Genomic DNA, 18441 nt, shown 5'->3' with positions numbered 1-18441 from the left:
TTGGGATTTGGGATCTCTCCTGGTTGCTTTCCAAAGGAGGAAAACCCCAGGCATATGCCTGAACTGTGGAATTTTCCCAGGGATCAATGGATTTGGGTTGGAGTAAGAGCAGAGCACAGATGGGATTTTTTCACCTTCCTTCTTTAACTCCCAGCTCAACCCAGCTCTCTCCTCCCTTTGGCTCCTGCTTCCAGAAATGGGGTTTTTCCTGGGATCCCAACATTTGAGGCAAAGTCCTGGCCCAGCCTTGATCCATCACCAGCATCCTAAAAAACCCCAAATCCATATTTCCAGCATTTTTCCCTTCTCCTTTGAACCCCAGCCAGGGCAGGAATCACTGATTTTATCCCCAGTTGATTCCCAGGATCCAGCTGGGATTTTATCCATCCCCAGCCCCTGGAATGCCTCAGGTGCTCACCTCACCCTGCCCTCAGCTCCCTCTGCCATTCATTCCAGCCCGTTTGGGTGTTGTTTGGATAACTCCATGGAAATCCAGCGCCGTTGCTATGAGCTGAGCAGTTCCTGTGTTTTCTCTCCCTTTCCCGCTGCCCTCCCATCACACTTAATCCTCCTATCTCCCCATCATTCCCTGGAAAGTCACTGCAGGTGAAACTGTCCCCAAAGGCTCCCTGGATTGTGTTCCTGACCTCGATTTGTCCCATTCATTCCCTCAGCCTGCTCTGCTTTCCCCGGGATGAACCTGCAGGGATTTTTCCAGCAGGAAAAGAAAGCAGCAGTGCTTAGGAAAAGTGGGAGAGGAGCGATCCTGGCCTGTTGGGATTGGGGATAAAGGAGGAATTTCAGTCTGAATTCCATCTGAATTTCCTGGATGTAAACACAGCTCAGCCCTGGAAGTGCAGTGGTCTGGGAATTCTCAGGGAATTCTCATCAGGGAGGAGTTTTCCCTTCACCTTCCATAGATCACCTCTCCCTCTGCCTGGTGGATTTGGGTTTTATATTTCCAGTGGGAATTATAAAAATATATGGGAAATCCAGGATTGCAGCCCCCAGGGTATCCCTATTTTCTATTCCAGAGGGAGATTTAGGGCTTGTCCTCCCCCTGCTCCAGGGCTGAATCCCACTGTGGTTTTCTCTGGAGGATCTGGTGGGGAAAAAGAAAAAATAATAAAAACGCTTCATTAAAATGAATTTATGCTCTCCTGGCTTTTCCTGGCAGAACAAAGAATCTTGGAATTGTGGAATGGGTTGGGTTGGGAAGGACCTTAAAAATCATCCCATTCCATCCCCTGCCATGGACAGGGATAACTTCCACTGTCCCAGCTTGCTCCAAGCCCCATCCAGCCTGGCCTGGAACACTTCCAGGGATTCAGGGACAGCAATCCTGGACACCATTCCTGCTTCCAAGGGGAAGGACAGGACCAGGCAGCACAAATCCCAAGCACAATTCCTGCTCCCAGGAGCCAGGCAGCACAGGAGCCGTGGTGACAGCAGCTCCCCAGGGCAGAGTAATTAATTAATTATGCATTCCCAGCGTTAATGAGAGCATCCTGCTGGCATCCCAGTCCCTCCTCCCGGTTTTCCGCAGCTTCCAGCCCCATCTGCCAGGTGCCAGACAGGGCTGACGGCCCTGCAGCCCACACTTGGAATTGTTTCATTTCCCGACGTGCCTGTGCCTGGCTCCTGACAGGAATCAGCGGCATTTCCATGGAATTAATTCCTGGCACTCGGGGGTGGTTGGATCTCTCCAGCACCTGGGATATTTTCTGGGGTGGGGAAAGCTGTTCCGTGGATTTCTGAGCTGGTAAAAATGTGGAGCTGAGCTGGGAAACACGGAGAGAGCCTGGAATAGGGAATTCTGCACTCCTGGAATCACTGAGGTGGGAAAAGATCTCCAACAGCACCGAGTCCATCCCTGTCCAGGTGTCTTTTCAATCCGGGAGAAAGTCAGGATTCTGCTTTAAAAGGGATGAAAACATGGAAAAAACAGAGGGAAAACGACCTGGTGGAGGAATTGCTTTGGATTCTTCCTTGCCTGGAAACAGGGAGATTATTCCAATGGGATTCCACAGCTTTTTAGGTCAGGAAAAATCCCACCCTGGAGGCAATTCCTCACTTTCCTGCTCATGGAATTTCCCTCCTGGAATGGCCTTCGGGTGGCTGAGGAAGGAGATCTGCAGCATTCCAGCCCCGGAGGCAGCAGGGATTTATTCCCACCGCGATCCGGGCAGGAAGCAATTCCGTGGAGAGTTGATTTTAATGCAATTTTCCCTGGAAATAGCATTAGGCTGCCGTTCCCAATGTCTGGCAGGAATCGCTGGGTGCCCAAATCCTCTGCAGCAGCTTTTTTCTAGAATACCAATGAAGCTGTGGGGAAAACACCCCCTGGTTTGGGAACAGGGAAGCAAATCCCTCCTCATCCCAAGGATCCATCCTCCCATCCCAGGGCTGCCGAGGGGATGAATTTCTGCCCAAATCCCTGCTGTGGCCAAATCCAGCCCGGCAAGGACACAAATCCAGAGTTTTCCCCACAGGGAGTTCCTGCCCTATCATCCCAGGGATTTTTACTGGAAAACCTGGCGGAAAACAGGGAATCTCCCAAAATGAGGCAAGGAAAAGGTGCTGAGGGCAGAGAGAACCCATGGATTTGCCCTTTCCGGGATCTTGCCAGGAAAGATAAAACCACTCTGGAAAACTGGGAAGAGAAGGAGGAATCCAAAGGATTTCCAGGAACACAGCATGGAGTAAAACCAGGGAATCTCCCAGAGGTGTCCCACCGCTCCCTGAGCACATCCTGGGGGAGTGAGGGGCTGGGAAATGTCGCTGTTGAACTGCTAGCAGAGTGAAAAGCCAGACAGAGTCCCAGGTGGCACAAATCTGAATTTATTATTTAATTTTAGAAGTTATATAGACTTTCAGAGGTCATGTGGATTGGGTCAATTCAAAACCTCCCCCTAGGCTGATTGGCTGGGCTTGAACCACCTATCATTCCAGAGATGGTTTCAATAACATCCAAACTTTATCTTTATTCATAAAAACACAGGAAGAAGAAGAAGAGAAAATTCCCATGGGAAAGAGTCTGTGTTGCCACAGGGAATGGCTTTGGGAATTGCCATTCCCAGCCTGAAGGGAAGCTGTGAAATCACAACCCACGCAGGCCAAAGTCTCCATCCATCCATCCATCCATCCATCCATCCATCCATCCATCCATCCATCCATCCCAGGATTGCTCCCTGGCTTGGAATCACCTTCCGTTTGTTTTCACACTTTCCCCTCCCATCTCCCGCATTTCCCCAACCCTCGGGAGCGAAGGGATCCTCGCCGGAGTCATTAAGTTCCATTCCACTCGTCCCGAGGCAATCCATTAGCGGGATTTGTTGCCTGGTTTCCTTATCAGCCCCGATGTTATCTCGCCCGTTCCCCGTCGTAAATCCAAAGTTTCCTGACGGAGAGGAAGGGAAGAGTTTGCCCAAGGCAAAAATCCATCCCCGGGGATGGAGCCGCACCCAAATGGGCTCTTTATTCCCAAAAATGGGCTGAGAGGAGATGGGGATGGGGGAATTTGGGGATGTTGGCAGTGTGATAAATCGGAATTCCCGGTATAGAGGGAGCTGAACTCTGCAAGCTGAGCAGGGGAGGTTGGAGTTGGATTTTAGGGAAATTCCCTCCCCAAAAGGGGTGTCCTGGCAAAGGGAACATCTTCGGACATTTAGCTTTTAGATATTCCCATTTTTCTCTCCCCCAAAACCTCAACAGGTTGAGATTTCTGCTGGTTTTTATCCCAAATTTTTCTTCCCCCAAAACCTCAGCAGGATGAGAATCCTGGTGGTTTTTATCCCAAATTTTCTCCCCCAAAACCTGGGCAGGTTGAGATTCCTGGTGGATTTTATGCCAATTTTCCTGCCTGCAAAATTCAGGAGGCTGAGATTCCTGGAGGTTTTTATCCCAAATTTTATCTCCCAAAACCTCAGCAAGTTGAGATTCCTGGTCGATTTTGTCCCAATTTTTCTCTCCCCAAAACCTCGGGAGGTTGAGATTCCTGGTGGTTTTTGTCCCAATTTTTCTTCCCCAAAACCTCAGTAGCTTGACATTCCTGCTGGTTTTTATCCCAAATTTTTCCTCCCCCAAATCCTCAGCAAGTTGAGATTCCTGGTGGTTTTTGTCCCAATTTTTCTCCCCCAAAGCCTCAGTAGATTGACATTCCTGTTGGTTTTTATTCCAAATTTTCTCCCCCAAAACCTCAGCAAGTTGAGATTCCTGGTCGATTTTATCCCAATTTTTCTCTCCCCAAAACCTCAGCTGGTTTGTGGTTTTTTTTTTTGTTGGGGTTGGTTTGGGGTTTTTTTTTAGGAGGTTGAGATTCCTGGAGGTTTTTATCCCAAATTTTATCTCCCAAAACCTCAGCAAGTTGAGATTCCTGGTGGATTTTATCCCAATTTTTGCCTCCCAAACCTCAGTAGATTGACATTCCTGCTGGTTTTAATCCCAAATTTTTCTTCCCCCAAAACCTGGGCAGGTTGAGATTCCTGCTGGATTTTATCCCAAATTTTCTCCCCAAAACCTCAGCAAGTTGAGATTCCTGCTGGTTTCTACACCCTAAGGGATAATTCGGATCCTGCAGGAAACCTTTGGATGCTCGGAAAGGTCACTGTGTCCCTGGGATCGATGTGGATTTAATGATTTCCCTGCTCCTGGCACTGAGATGAGTCATGAGGGCTCAGAAATCCAAATATCTCCCCCTGAGATGTGTTTATTCAGGGATAAAAATGATGGATTTTTGCTGCTTCCCAGGAGAAAGGGACTTCTCCAGAATTCTGTGGGTTGAACGCGTTCTGGGTGATTTTTTTTCCTTTTTTCCAGCCCTGGTAATAACTCCAGCTGGATCAGGGAAATTTTTGATTATAATTCTAGTCAGTGCAGCAAAAGGGGAGATGGGAATGAGCCAAAATTGTGGGAAAACTGCTGGATCTGTGAGGATTTGGGAATTCCACATCATCTCAGCCTGGGAATTCTCCTGCTCCACCACAGAGCTGCTGGCAGCAGCAAATCCAGCCTGGGAATTCTTCTTCCCTAATCTAGGAATTAGAGATTTAGAAGTAGGAAAATGAAGGGGAAAAAAATATTTGGGTCTCTCCAATGTGGCTTGAAAATTCTGGAAGTTTCCCATATTTCCTTCCAGGCTGCAGATTGAGGGAAGCAGGAGAACACACAGGAAGTTTCAAGGCTTGGGATCAATTTTTGTCTGGAATTTACTACTTAAAAGTCCATATTTTCTGGAAAAAAATGGGAGATATTGAAGATTTGGGATTGATTTAGAGGAAAAGGAGCTTCATTTTGGGAATCCTTTGGATTAAAGGAATGAAAGAGAGAAAATTCCAGGTTCAGTGTGGTGCTTTTAGCCAGGGAGTGGGGAAAAGCTTATGGGAAAAAAAAATTATGGAAAAGAGATGAACAACCTCAGGTACTCAAAGCAAAATCTTTATTTCAGCTGCTTTTCCCAAAGCTGGAGAGGTGAAATCCAAGGAATTGTTTTCCTGGGAAGAATTTCCGTGGATCCTTCATACAAACGGCTTGGGATGGAAATGAGAGACTGGGAGACAGGAAAAGCAGGAATGGGACAGAATGTTGGGGTTTGGCTGCAGGTAGCACCGTTCTATCCATAATTTTTTAGGGGGAAAAAAGCCCCAAATCCCTAAAAATCACTGCTTGGGGAAAAGCCCCTTTTCCTTTCCAGTTTTTCCTCAGTTTTCCAGAAATGCTGGTGCTGCAGGATGGAGATTTCCAGGTGGGAGCACAGCCTGAAATCCCAGTTTGGCAAATCCCAAATTCCCACCGTTCTGTCAAATTGGGAAGCAATTCCCAGAGGTGCTGGATGTTCATTGGGAAGTTTTTCTCCCAGTAAAGTCAGAGCTTGTGGAAAAATTTTCCCAAATCCATGTGCTGCCGTCCCTCTAATTCCACCATTCTGCTGGAATAATGGGATCTGACACAGAATGGAACAAACCCGTAATTTGGGATTAATTCCTGTGCAAAATATGGATTTTAACACCAATATTTCCTGCCTGGCAGGGTGAGACTCCAATTAGCCAAGATTTTTGCAGGAATAACGACACTCCTTAATTAGCACCCAGTTAACTGCTGTGGTCCTTAGGGATAATTAATTATAATTATAACTATAATTATAATTATGATTATTATAATCTAATTATTATCATTTGTTCTCCAAAGCAGGGCAAAGAAGTGGAATTTTTGCTGCCAACTTGGCAACCCTTCAGGGATGTTCCTGAGAGGCTGGGAACCTTCTGGAATTCTTGTGCAGTTTGGAACCATCAGCTCCATCCGTACAGGGTTGGAAAAACAACCTTTCCAAGGGATGAACCCATTCCAAATGGAACAGGAGGCGCAGGAAAAAGGGGAAATTTTTGCTGCCAACTGGGCAAATTCTTTGGGAATGTTCCTGGAGAATAACGAGCTGGGAAACTTCTGGAATTCTTGTGCACTTTGGATCCACACAGGGCTGGAAAAACAACTTTTCCAAGGGATGCAGATATTCCAAATGGAACGGGAGGTGCAGGAAAAAGGGGAAATTTTTGCTGCCAACTGGGCAAATTCTTTGGGAAAGTTCCAGGGGAATAAGGAGCTGGGAAACTTCTGGAATTCTTGTGCAGTTGGAGGAATCCCCTCCATCCACACAGGGGTGGAAAACCAACCTTTCCAAGGGCTACGAATAGTCCAAATGGAATAGGAGATGCAGAAAAAAGGGAAATTTTTGCTGCCAACTTTTCAGGGATGTTCCTGAGGGGTCACACATGGAGCTGGGAACTTTCTAGAATTCTAGTGCAGCCTGGATCCACACAGGGCTGCAAAAACAACCTTTCCAAGGGATGCAAATATTCCAAATGGAACAGGAGATGCAGGAAAAAAGGGAATTTTTGTTTCCAGCTGGGCAGGGATGTTCCTGAGGGGTCACATGTGGAGCTGGGAACCTTCTGGAATGTTTATGCACTTTGGATCCACAGACAGTTGGAAAAACTACATTTCCAAGGGCCACAAATATTCCAAATAGAACAGGGAAATGCAGAGAAAGAAGGGAAAGTTTTGCTGCCAACTCTTCAAGGATGTTCCTGAGGAGTCACACTGAGAACCTTCTGGAATTCTAGTGCACTTTGGATCCACACAGGGCTGGAAAAACAACCATTCCAAGGGATGCAAACATTCCAAATGGAACAGGAAATGCAGAGAAAAAAGGGAAATTTTTGCTTCCAGCTGGGCAGGGATGTTCTTGAGGGGCTGCACATGGAACTTTCTAGAATTTCTGTGCACATTGGATCCGCACAGGGCTGGAAAAACAACCTCTCCAACTGGAATTAGAGAGGCATTTCTAGAGGGAAGGCGCTGCAGGCCGGAGCAAAGCTTCACCCAGAAGCCGAGGAGCTCCTACTCCACGGCGGGTTTGATCAAATGCCCGTTGAAGACGATATAAATATCCGACTCCTCGCTGTAAATCGCGTTCTCCCTCTCCCTCTTGAACATCCTCACCCAAACCTCGTCCCCCTCCCGCAGATCCAGCATCAGGCTCTGGCTCTGCATGATGCTCCTGTCGCTGGGCTGGGCGTACAGGATGGCCACGGCCTCCTCGTTCCTCATCAGGTGCACGTAGGTCTCCTTGAAATTCCACGTGTGCACGTTGAGGCTGAAGTAGTAAACCCCGGCGACGTAGCAGAAGAACTTGCCGGAGAACATGTTGAAGTGCTGGTAGAGGTTGACGAACTCGGTGTCGAAGGTGACGTGCTGGAAGTAGTCGGAGCTGTGCAGGGCCTTGCGGCGCCCCACCGAGAAGGCGGCGAAGAGCTGCTTGCAGGAGTGGCCCTGCGGACCCGGCTGACCCTTCTGGCCCTTCCGGCCGCTCAGGCCGCGCGCGCCGCGCTCTCCCGCCCTGCCGGCCGCGCCGGGCAGGCCCTGCTCGCCCATCTCGCCCTTCTCGCCTGCCAGGGGAGGGAGAACTGGGTCAGACACCAGCTCTGCTTTGGATCTGTTGTTTTGGGCACATTTTGGCACTTTTGGGCGCCCTTGGACCTCATTTTGGGCACAGCCCCATTTTGGGCATATTTGCCCTTGACATTATTTTGGGCACATTCGGGCAATTTTGGGTACCCTTTGACCACAGTTTGGGCAACCCTTGACCTCTTTTTGGGCACCTTTTGACCTCGTTTTGAGCACATTTTGGCACAACCCCATTTTGGACACCCCTTGATGTTATTTTGGGCACATTTGGGCAGTTTTGGGCACAACTCCACTTTGGGTATATTTGCCCTTGATGTTATTTTGGGCACATTTGGGCAATTTTGGGCACCCTTTGACCTCATTTTGGGCACTTTTGGACATCCCTTGACCTTATTTTGGGAAAATTTAGGCACAACCCCGTTTTGGACACCACTCGAAGTTATTTTGGGCACTTTTGGGCACTTTTGGGCACCCTTTGGACCTTGTTTTGGGCACATTTTGGGGATGTTAGGGCACAACCCCATTTTGGACACCCCTTGACACTACTTTGGGCACATTTGGGCACTTTTGGGCACCCTTTGACCTCATTTTGGGCTGAATTTTGGGTTAGGGAAAAGAACAAGGCAGATGTCACCAATCCCCACCCACCTTTGAGGATGGTGATGTCTATGGTGGGCTGGATTTTGGGCACGGAGTACCGCGGCTCGGCGCTCATGCGGGTGACCCTCTGGGACACGACGGGGACAGGCTGCTCCCAGGGCTCGCAGCACCTCACGCACGACAGGCGCCGCCGGGGCAGCGCCTTGTCCGGCTGGGATCCGAAATTCCCGGGGAACGTCAGGACCAGCAGGATCGCCACCCTCGTCATCCTCGCGGGGCGGCTGGCGGGAGAGGAACAGAAATTATTATCGGGGAAATTCCGATCGGAGCCACCTGGCCGTGCTTTCCTTGGGGTTAATGGTTAACGGGGTCGGGAGGATCCAGGTGGGAATGGAGAGCTGGAAAAGGCAATCCCGGGCGGTGACAGATGACAAGAGGCGCCAGGTCAACAAAAGGAGGGGGGGAAATAAAATCTGAAGCCAAACAAAACCTGCTGGGAGCAGAAAATCCCAGCTGGAAAACTCGGCGGTTGGAACACGCCGTAAGGAAAATTTCTGGGGAAAAGATACAAAAGTTCTGCTCTGTTGGTTGGTTGGTTGGTTTGGTGTCTCAGCGTGCTGAAAAACTCAAAGTTAAATTTTGAAATGTGTCCAGAATTAAACGAAAAATTAATTCAATTTAATAAAATAAATAATCTTAATGCAATTAGAATGACATTTGGAAACGTGTCCAAATAAAAGGTGCAATTTTATTTAAATCTAGAGATGAAACCTGGTGGGGTTTTTTTGGGGGGGAGGAAAAACCTGGAAGAAAAATGAAACAAAAATTAATTCATTAAATAAATACATTTATTTTAATTAGAATGACATTTGGAGATGCATCCAAATAAAAGATGCAATTTTATTTAAATCTATAGCCAACACCTGTTGGGTTGTGTTTTTGGGTTTTTTTGGAGGAAAAACCTGGAAGGAAAATGAAACAGAAAGAAATGGAAAATGTTTCTCTCTTTAGATGTTCCCTCACAACCTCCTGCTGGTGATTTCTTCCCATGGTTTCTCCATATTCTCTTCCCATCAGAATTCCTGTATTTTCCAGTTGGGTTTTCCCAAAGTGTGGAGTGGAAATCCAAAGAGCTGCACCAAACTGGAGCAAAGTGGGATTTTCTCAGCACAAACCCCAAAGTTCACAAATTGTTTTCTTTCCATCTGCTCCTGGTGAGCTCCAAATGTTCTGGAAACTGGGGAGAAATCCAGGGACAAAATGCCTCAGATGGGGAAAAAAATAGGAATTTTCTCTCTCTCCTCACTGACCTGTTCCTAAGGATGATTTGAGCTAATTCTGGGAGAAATCCAGGGGAAAAAATGTCTCAGATGGGGAAAAAATAGGAATTTTCTCTCTCTCCTCAGTGACCTCTTCCTAGGGAAAAGTTGGACATGTTTCTGGGAGAAATCCAGGGGAAAAAATGCCTCAGATGGGGAAAAAAGAGGAATTTTCTCTGGCTCATCACTGACCTCTTCCTAGGGAAAGACTGGAGCTAATTCTGGGAGAAATGCAGGGAGAAAATTCCTCTTCTTTTCACCTTTTTCTAGGGAGGGATTTGAGCTGATTCTGGGAGAAATCCAGGGAAAAAATGCCTCAGATGGGGAAAAAAGGAATTTTCTCTCTCTCCTCACTGACCTGTTCCTAGGGAAAAATTGGAGCTGATTCTGGGAGAAATCCAGGGAAAAAATTCCTCAGATGGGGAAAAAATAGGAATTTTCTCTCTCTCCTCACTGACCTCTTCCTAGGGAAAAGTTGGACCTGTTTCTGGGAGAAGTCCAGGGGAAAAAAATGCCAAGATGGGGAAAAAATACGAATTTTCTCTCTCTCCTCAGTGACCCGTTCCTAAGGATGATTTGAGCTAATTCTGGGAGAAATCCAGGGAAAAAAAAAGCCTCAGATGGGGAAAAAAAAGGAATTTTCTCTCTCTCCTCACTGACCTCTTCCTCGGGAAGGCTTGGAATTGGACACTGCCTCCCGTTCCATGTGTAATTAGTGCCGTTCCGTGTGTAATTAGTGTCATTCCACTGATTGCAGTGGCGCCTCTGCTCAGTCCAGGGCAGATTTCTTGGATCAGTTCCTCCATGGATCTTCTCCAAAGCCCAATTAGCGAGATGGACTGGGGCTGACCTCGGGCTGGGAATGGCTCTTCTCCCACCAGTTTGGATTCCTGGGGTGGGTTGGGAAGGGGGAGATGGATGGACTGGAGTTCAGAACCATTCCATGGGGAAAATAAAAATGATCCAGGGGGGGAAATGAGGAGGAAAAAGCTGTCAGTAGTGGGGTTGGAGAAGTATTCCCGGGAAATGTTTTCCTCCTGTTCTTACCTCAGAAGAAGTGTTAGTCTCATCTTTTATCACCTGGTGTGATTCAGCTTCCTGGAAATCTGAAAAGTCCTTCTTAGCGGGAAAATAATGACTTTCTCTGCGAGAGCAGGGAGTGTTCTTTACCGAAATCCGTCAGAACTGGAAAAATCTTTGGGTTTTTAATTGTACCTCATTGCAGTATCAGCTGGAGGAGGAATCAATCTCCCTTTTCCATCAGCTTTCAGGGCTTGAATTCCACCCAATTAAATCCTTTTTAATTTCCATTTAAAATTTCCATTAAAAATTTCCATTAAAAAATTTCCATTTAAAATTTCCATTAAAAATTTCCATTAATTTTTGGAGCCATCTTTGTGCTTGCAGCCAGGAATGGGAAGACAGGGGAAGTTTAAATGGGGAAAAAGTCCTTAAAAACAGCCCAGGATGGACCTGATGGTCTCGAAGGGCTTTTCCAACCTCAAGAATTCTGGATTTCCCTGAGCCACACTGAATTCCTGCTCATATTTTCCTTCCCGTCATTCCAAGGGCTTCACTTGGAAAAGAAATCCATGCTTTAAATCCACGGACAACACCAGGCATTGCTCCTTTTAATTAGGGATAAACCTGGATGAAAACCCTACAATTAAAACCCAAACCCTTCCTTGTGCTGCAGAGACAGAAAACTCATGGATGTGGCAGCTCTGGACCTCAGCAGCATTCCAGACATGGAAAATATTCCAGATTTTTTTACCTTTTCTCTCCTCCTCAACCTCCTCACAGCTCCAGAATTCCTTGGATCAGCAGCAGCAGGAAACGAAGCATCCTCGGGGTTGGGTTTGTCTGGACACTGAGCTTCCTCTTGGAAAGGATTTCTCCTGGATTTGTTTTATTTTCTTCCCTTGGAGGATCTAAAATTTCTTGCCCAGCAGCTCCTTGTGGAAAAACCCGAAGCGCTGGAGGAGTTTGGTGTGTTTTCCAAGGAAAATGCTGCTGCGGGATTCTGAGTTCTGGCAGCTCCTGTCGGGTAAAATATCCCGGAGATCCTCCAGGAGCAGATTTCGGGAGCTGTCTGCAGCACAGAGGGATCTGAGAACTGCCAGAAGGGGATATTTGCATCCCAAAAAGGCAATGGGTTTGGAATTCCCACTGCCTGTCACGGCTGGAGGATGAGCGATGTCCTCGTCAGGAGTGTTTATACAGCGCTGGGGTGATGGAGAGGAGGGCTGGAAGTGCTGCTGGAGCTTTGGGAGAGGCAGGAATGGAGGGAAAACTGGGATGAAGCCGTGGAGAGATCCAGGAGTGGAGCTGCACCTGGATTTGCCATGCCTGGGTGAACATTTTTCCGGGAATTTGCAGCTCCTCTTCCAATTATCCCAATTATTTTTTATTTTCTGGTGTTTTTTGAGCCTGGGCCTGTTTCCAGTGGGGTTGATTCCCTGAATTCCTCCGTGCTGGGAGGAGCTATCACTGCTCTCTCCAGCTGGGAATTCACCAGGAGTGGGAAGAGATGATGTTCCCGAGGAAATATCCCTCCTGAAACTTGGGAAATCTTGTGGATTTGACACAATTCCACGGATTTTGCTGCGGGAGGAGAGGCTGTGCCTGGATGGAAACACACCTGGATCCCTGAATATTCCCATATTCCTGCTCGGACAGGGAGCAGGAGGATATCCCCAAGGGAACAGCTCTTCCCTCTCTCCTTCTCCACATCCCTGACTCCCGCAGTGTCCTGGAATTCTCCCTGCTCCAGGCTGGGCGGCTCCTTGGCAGAATTCCCAGCTCCCGAGGCAGCCCGGGCGGTGATTCAGCGGGAATTACAGTAAAAGTCATTCCCGGGGCAGCTTCTCCGGCAGGACAAATCCCCCTGACGGAAGCAGGAAACACCAACCCCTCCTTCCCACTTCCCGCAGGAAAAGCAGCTTTCCCGGGATTTGCAAACGCTGGGAATTCAGCTTCCGAGGAGAAGGAGGAGGGATTGGGATTTTCCCGCCAGGATGTGGGGTTTGGATCCCATCCGGCCACAATCCCATCCCATCCCATCCCATCCCATCCCATCCCATTCCATCCCATCCCATCCCATCCCATTCCATCCCAAACCCTGCTGCCGAGCGAGCAGCACATTCCAAAGGGCTGGAGAGGCAGAATTCCCTGATTTCCACTCCTGCAGAAACTCCAGGAAAAGTCTCCTCCCAGCCACATCGGATCCATCCCCATCCCACCGGGAAAAATAACCGGATGGGGAATGTCAGCAGGAATAAATCAAACCCAGCTCAGCGCCGCCCTGGCGCTTCCAAACCCTCATTCCTGCCTTTCCCGAGGAATCTCAGCAGGGTGGGAACGCTCCGTTCCTGCAGCCAGAGGGGATTCCATCATCCCTTTTTCCCTTTATCCCTTTTTCCCTTTTTCCCTTTTTCCCTTTATCCCTTTTTCCCTTTTGCCCTTTTGCCCTTTTTCCCTTTTTCCCTTTTTCCCTTTTTTCCCTTTATCCCGATCCCTGCCGCTCACCTCATCCCTCACAATCCCTGGATTTTCCTTCCCTCGCTGCTCCTCAGCAGCAGCTCCGGTTCTCCCTGCAGGCTGCAGCTCCAGGATCCAAGAGAAACACGGCAAGTCAGGCTGGATCCTCAGGAAACCTTGGCGAAAGGAATTTTTTTTTCCCACCTCGTTCCTTTGCCTGCACCGACTTGCGCCGATCTCCCTCGCCTTTGTCCCGCTCCGCTTTCCTCGGGATTCGCTGCCAGGCTGGAATTCCGCGGCGCCTCTCCCTCCCGGGGATGGAAATAAAAACCAGAAAAAAAAGTTTTTGGGATGAAAAAAAAAAAAAGGATGAAAAAATACTTCACGGCAGAACCCAAAACCACATCCAGCGCTGCAGCCAAGAGGGAAGGCGATGGGATCACATGGAAAGAATTTTTCTGCGGGAGATTTCAGCATCTTGTGAAGTAAGGAGAAAGGAAAGGAAAAAAAAGCAGCAAAACCGCAATAAAATCTCTGGGATTTGTGGATGAGTTGGAAAAGCGGGAATGGCTTTAAGCTGAAGGAGGGCAGATTTAGATGGGAGATTGGGAAGGAATTCTTCCCTGGGGTGTTGGGAGAGGCTGGGATGGAATTCCCAGAGAAGCTGTGGCTGTCCCTGGATCCCTGGAATATCCAAGGCCAGGGTTTGGAGCAACCTGGGAATGTGGAATTTGTTCCCATGGCTGAGCTTTCCTTTCCAACCCAAACCACTCCAGGATTCCATGATTTTCCTGCCCACACTTTCCTACCCTTGGTCATTTCCTTGGAAAAAAAAACACTTTGGGGGTTTATTTAAAGTCATTTTGGGCTCGGAATTTTTTTTTCCCATTCCTTTTCCTGTTTCCAACTGCTTCCCATTAATTGCAGGAGAGGGTGGAAGATCCGGATATCCCATGGCAGCTCCAGCATCATTCCCTCCCTGGGGATGGAAAGGAAATCTTGGATCATCCTGGGAACACCAGGAGGAAAAGGGGAATTTTGTCCTCTCTGTGCTTTTCCCCATCCCAGCTGCTTTAAATATTCCTTTTCCTGGAGTTTTCCTGACCCACCCGAGCTGGGACATCACAGAAATTCCCATTTCGCCCCAATTCCCAGTTCTCCCAGTGCTGTGCGAGGCCTGGGGCAGGGCGGGGCTGTTCCCATGGAAAAGGTGACACAGCTTGGGCACAGCTCTGCCAAAGGAAAGAAGGAAAACGACCTTTAAATCCATGGGTGGAGCTGGGAGGAATAATCATCCTCGGCGGATGATTTCTGTCGGGATTGGCTCGGTGTTGGTGGAGTTGAATTCAATGAGAAGGTCATTAAACAGGATTTATTATTTAATTTTAAAAGGTTTTTTTTAAAAATAGGAATCAATTAAAAATCGAAAATAAATCTTTCTATAAGTCAAATATTTTATAAGCAAAGTTTTTAGAAATAAAACGCTTTCATGAATGGAAATTTTTTTACATAAAATGAACAAAATCGAGTTTTTAACTCAAAAATCTGCCCACACGGAGCTTTGCCGCTGTCCTGGTGTGATCCCGAGCAGGATCCAGCTCTCCGTGAGTCACTCTGCATCCTGACTGCCCTCGGAGCCTCAGCCACTCCCTGTCCCTCCTGCCTCTGCAGCATTCCCGTCCCGTTCCCGGGTCATTCCCATCCCAGCCATGGATCATTCCCATCCCATTCATGGGTCATTCCCATCCCAGCCATGGATCATTCCCATCCCATTCCCGGGTCATTCCCATTCCTGATCATTCCCATCCCATCCCATCCCATCCCTGATAATTCCTAACCCACTCCTGGATCACTCCCATCCCATCCCTGGATCATTCCCCTCCTATTCCTGATCATTCCCATCCCATCATCATTCCCATCCCTGATCATTCCCATCCCTGGATCATTCCCATCCCATTCCTGACCATTCCCATGCCTGGATCATTCCTATCCCTGGATAGTTCCCATCCCACTCCTGGATCATTTCTATCCCATCCCTGGATCATTCCCATCCCTGGATCATTCCCATCCCTGGATCATTCCCGTCCCATCCCAATCATTCCCATCCTTGACCATTCCCATTCCAGATCATTCCCATCCCATTCCTGGATCGTTCCCATTCTTGGATCATTCCCATCCCATTCCTGACCATTCCCATGCCTGGATCATTCCTATCCCTGGATAGTTCCCATCCCACTCCTGGATCATTTCTATCCCATCCCTGGATTATTCCCATCCCTGGATCATTCCCATCCCATCCCATCATCATTCCCATCCCTGATCATTCCCATCCCAGCCCTGGATCATTCCCATCCTATTACCTGGATTATTCCCATCATTATCCCTGGATCATTCCCATCCCAGATTATTCCCATTCCTCGATCATTCCCCTCCCTGGATCACTCCCATCCCATCCCTGATCATCCCTGGATCATTCCCATCCCAGATCATTCCCACTCCTGGATCATTCCCATCCCATCCCTGATCATTCCCCTCCTATTCCTGGATCATTCAAATCCCATCCCATCCCATCCCATCCCATCCCATCCCATCCCATCCCATCCCAATCATTCCCATCCCAATCATTCCCATCCCTGACCATTCCCATTCCAGATCATTCCCATCCCACTCCTGGATCATTCCCATCCTATTTCTGGATCATTCCCATCCCATCATCATTCCCATCCCATTCCTGATCATTCCCATCCCATCCCACATTCTGGGCAGACTGTGCCGTGCAGAATTCCCCCAAAATGAACATTTGGAAATGTGTCCATGCCTTTCCAAAGCTTGGAAAATCCTGGCTCATTCCATTTTTTGGAAGGACCTCAAAGAACCTCCAAGAAAATAAAAGACTTTTTTGCAGAACTGCTGAGGAAAAGCCTCTCCTGTCATTGTCCCTGTTCCAGATTAAATCCCAAATTGGCGGAATTTTGTCTTTCCCATCAGGATTCCCAAAATCCTGCTCTCCTCCTGGCACCTTCCATGGCAGGGACAGGGAATTAAAATAAATTAATTTAATCAATCAAATGTATTTAATTAAATAAATTAAGATTAATTTCTTTATTCCTGCAGTTGCAAATATTCCTTGGGATGATTAGGATCTCTCTGCCCATGGAGAGTCCTTTTCCCTTCCTTTGTCATCCAGCAAATAATTGGGATCAAAAAATATTAATTAATAATTCATATTTCTTAGCCCTGCCGAGCCTCAGGGGTTGTTTTGCCTCAGGAATGTCCTGGAAATAAAAACCAACACCAAAAAAAAGCACAAAATCAATCCCAAAGCCTTTCAGGCAGAGGGGTGGAGCTAGGATGGGAGTTGAATTCCCGCTGTGGGATTTTGGGAAAGCTCTTCCCGGGGATGAGACATTTCTTCTCCCAATTTTTCATCCCCTATTTTTAAACCAAAACTCAAAAAAACCTCCAAAAAACTACAAAAAACTCCAAAAAAATGTGGAATTTGAGTGGTCAGAGCTCTGGTTCCACAGGAGGGTGAGCTTCCACCTATGGAATGGAAAATAGGGATTTAACTAAAGAAAAAAAAGAGGATTTTAGGGTCTGAAAACTGAAAAAAAAACGTCCCAAAACTGTCCAGGAATGGTCTGAATGGGAGCTTTTAATTTCATCTGGATTTTATGTAACCAGCCATGGCATCTCCAGAATAAACAGGATTTCTGCCTCTGGGAATGACAGCTTTCTCTATGGGAATAATAATCCCATTCAGGGAAGGAGATTCCTGTTTACAGTTGATTTCTAGAGCTTGGATTTTGTCCACCTGGGAGGAAAAAAAGGCAAAAAGTCAGGGCAGGAAAATGAGGAATGAGCCAGAGAAAAAACAGTGACTGCAAGGGGGAAAAGAGGGAATTCAGCAATATCCAGAAAGGAGGGAAGAGGCTGAGAAAATTTGGGATTTTCCCCTGGAGAAGGGAAGGTTTGGACATCTCACAGCACCCTGGGAATGTGGGGTTTGCTGTTGTTGCCTGGAATGTTTTATTTAATGGGATAAAAAATGGATTTTATTGAGTCCATGGCAGTTTTTATCTGGAATTTTGGGCACTGTGCTTCACATTGATTTAAAAAGTGTCAAATTCAGCTCTTCCCCCCCACCATTCCCAACAAAATAATGAAGTTATTTGTGTTTTCCAGAGCCTGGAATTCCAGTGAATTCCCTCAAACTGGATTTGGAGCTCTGTGGGATGCTCAGGGCAGCAGCACGGGATGTTCCCTGGGATAATCCCATGGATATTCCCGGTGGGAATGGTGTCACCTCCTTCCCTGTCCCTCCAGAGGGACATCCCAGGACACCCCGAGGCTCCCTCAGCCACAACTGCACCAGGGTGGGGTTTATCCCCAGGGAACTGCATTCCTGGAAATTTATTGGGATTAATTTTCTAGGATAATCCCACTGTTCCCTGTGGATAACTGGGAATATCAGTTCCCAGGGAACTGCATTCCCTCCTGGAATCCTCAGCCATTTATCGGGGTTTTTTGAGGCTTCCTTTTATTGAGGAATTCCTTTTATTGAGGATTTTATTGAAGATTCAGCCATTTATTGAGGATTCCTCCTGGAATCCTCAGCCAATCCTCCGCCTCCTTGGATCCTCAGCCATTTATTGGGATTAATTTTCTGGGATAATCCCACAGCTCCCTGTGGATAACTGGGAATATCAGTTCCTGGATCCTCAGCCATTTATTGGGGTTAATTTTCTGGGATAACCCCACTGTTCCTTGTGGATAACTGGGAATATCAGTTCCCAGGGAACTGCATTCCCTCCCAGCCTCTTGGATCTTCAGCCATTTATTGGGATTAATTTTCTAGGATAATCCCACTGTTCCTTGTGGACAACTGGGAATATCAATTCTTGGATCCTCAGCCATTTATTGGGATTAATTTTCTAGGATAACCCCACAGCTCCCTGTGGATAACTGGGAAGATCAGTTCTTGGATCCTCAGCCGTTTATTTGGGTTAATTTTCTGGGATTTTGCCATCTCAGGGAGAAATCAAGCTGTGAACCAGGACAGAGCACAAACCTTGCTCCC

At 47.6% G+C, this 18441-nt stretch overlaps 1 protein-coding gene across 3 annotated transcripts; it reads right to left on the bottom strand.

Moving 5' to 3' along the window:
* Positions 1–5433: 5433 nt before the first annotated feature.
* Positions 5434–13634, bottom strand: C1QTNF8 (C1q and TNF related 8). Of its 3 annotated transcripts, none has more exons than XR_014855042.1 (4): positions 13410–13634; positions 8611–8843; positions 7104–7943; positions 5434–6944 (listed from the first exon to the last, which is right to left on the bottom strand). XR_014855042.1 is itself a non-coding variant. In XM_085074379.1 (3 exons), the coding sequence occupies exons 1-3, from the start codon at positions 13412–13414 to the stop codon at positions 7396–7398; spliced, it is 786 nt and encodes a 261-aa protein (XP_084930505.1). In that variant the 5' UTR covers positions 13415–13634; the 3' UTR covers positions 6993–7395. The 3 variants fall into 3 exon arrangements, 1 of the variants encoding a protein (XP_084930505.1); XR_014855043.1 differs by having other exon boundaries at positions 5434–6831; positions 7312–7943; XM_085074379.1 differs by lacking the exon at positions 5434–6944 and having other exon boundaries at positions 6993–7943.
* Between the last annotated feature and the right edge of the window lie 4807 nt (positions 13635–18441).

This window comes from Lichenostomus cassidix, chromosome 14 (assembly GCF_008360975.1).
Source record: "Lichenostomus cassidix isolate B80296 chromosome 14, HeHo_3.0, whole genome shotgun sequence".
NCBI classification, from domain to species: Eukaryota; Metazoa; Chordata; class Aves; order Passeriformes; family Meliphagidae; genus Lichenostomus; species Lichenostomus cassidix.
This window is presented reverse-complemented; position numbering and strand designations above follow the sequence as displayed.

Bases quoted from the DNA above. Each gene is read 5' to 3' on its own strand.
- C1QTNF8 (XM_085074379.1), bottom strand. The intron at 7,944-8,610 runs GTGGGTGGGGAT...CTCCCCTGGCAG, and splicing joins AGACATCACCATCCTCAAAG to GCGAGAAGGGCGAGATGGGC.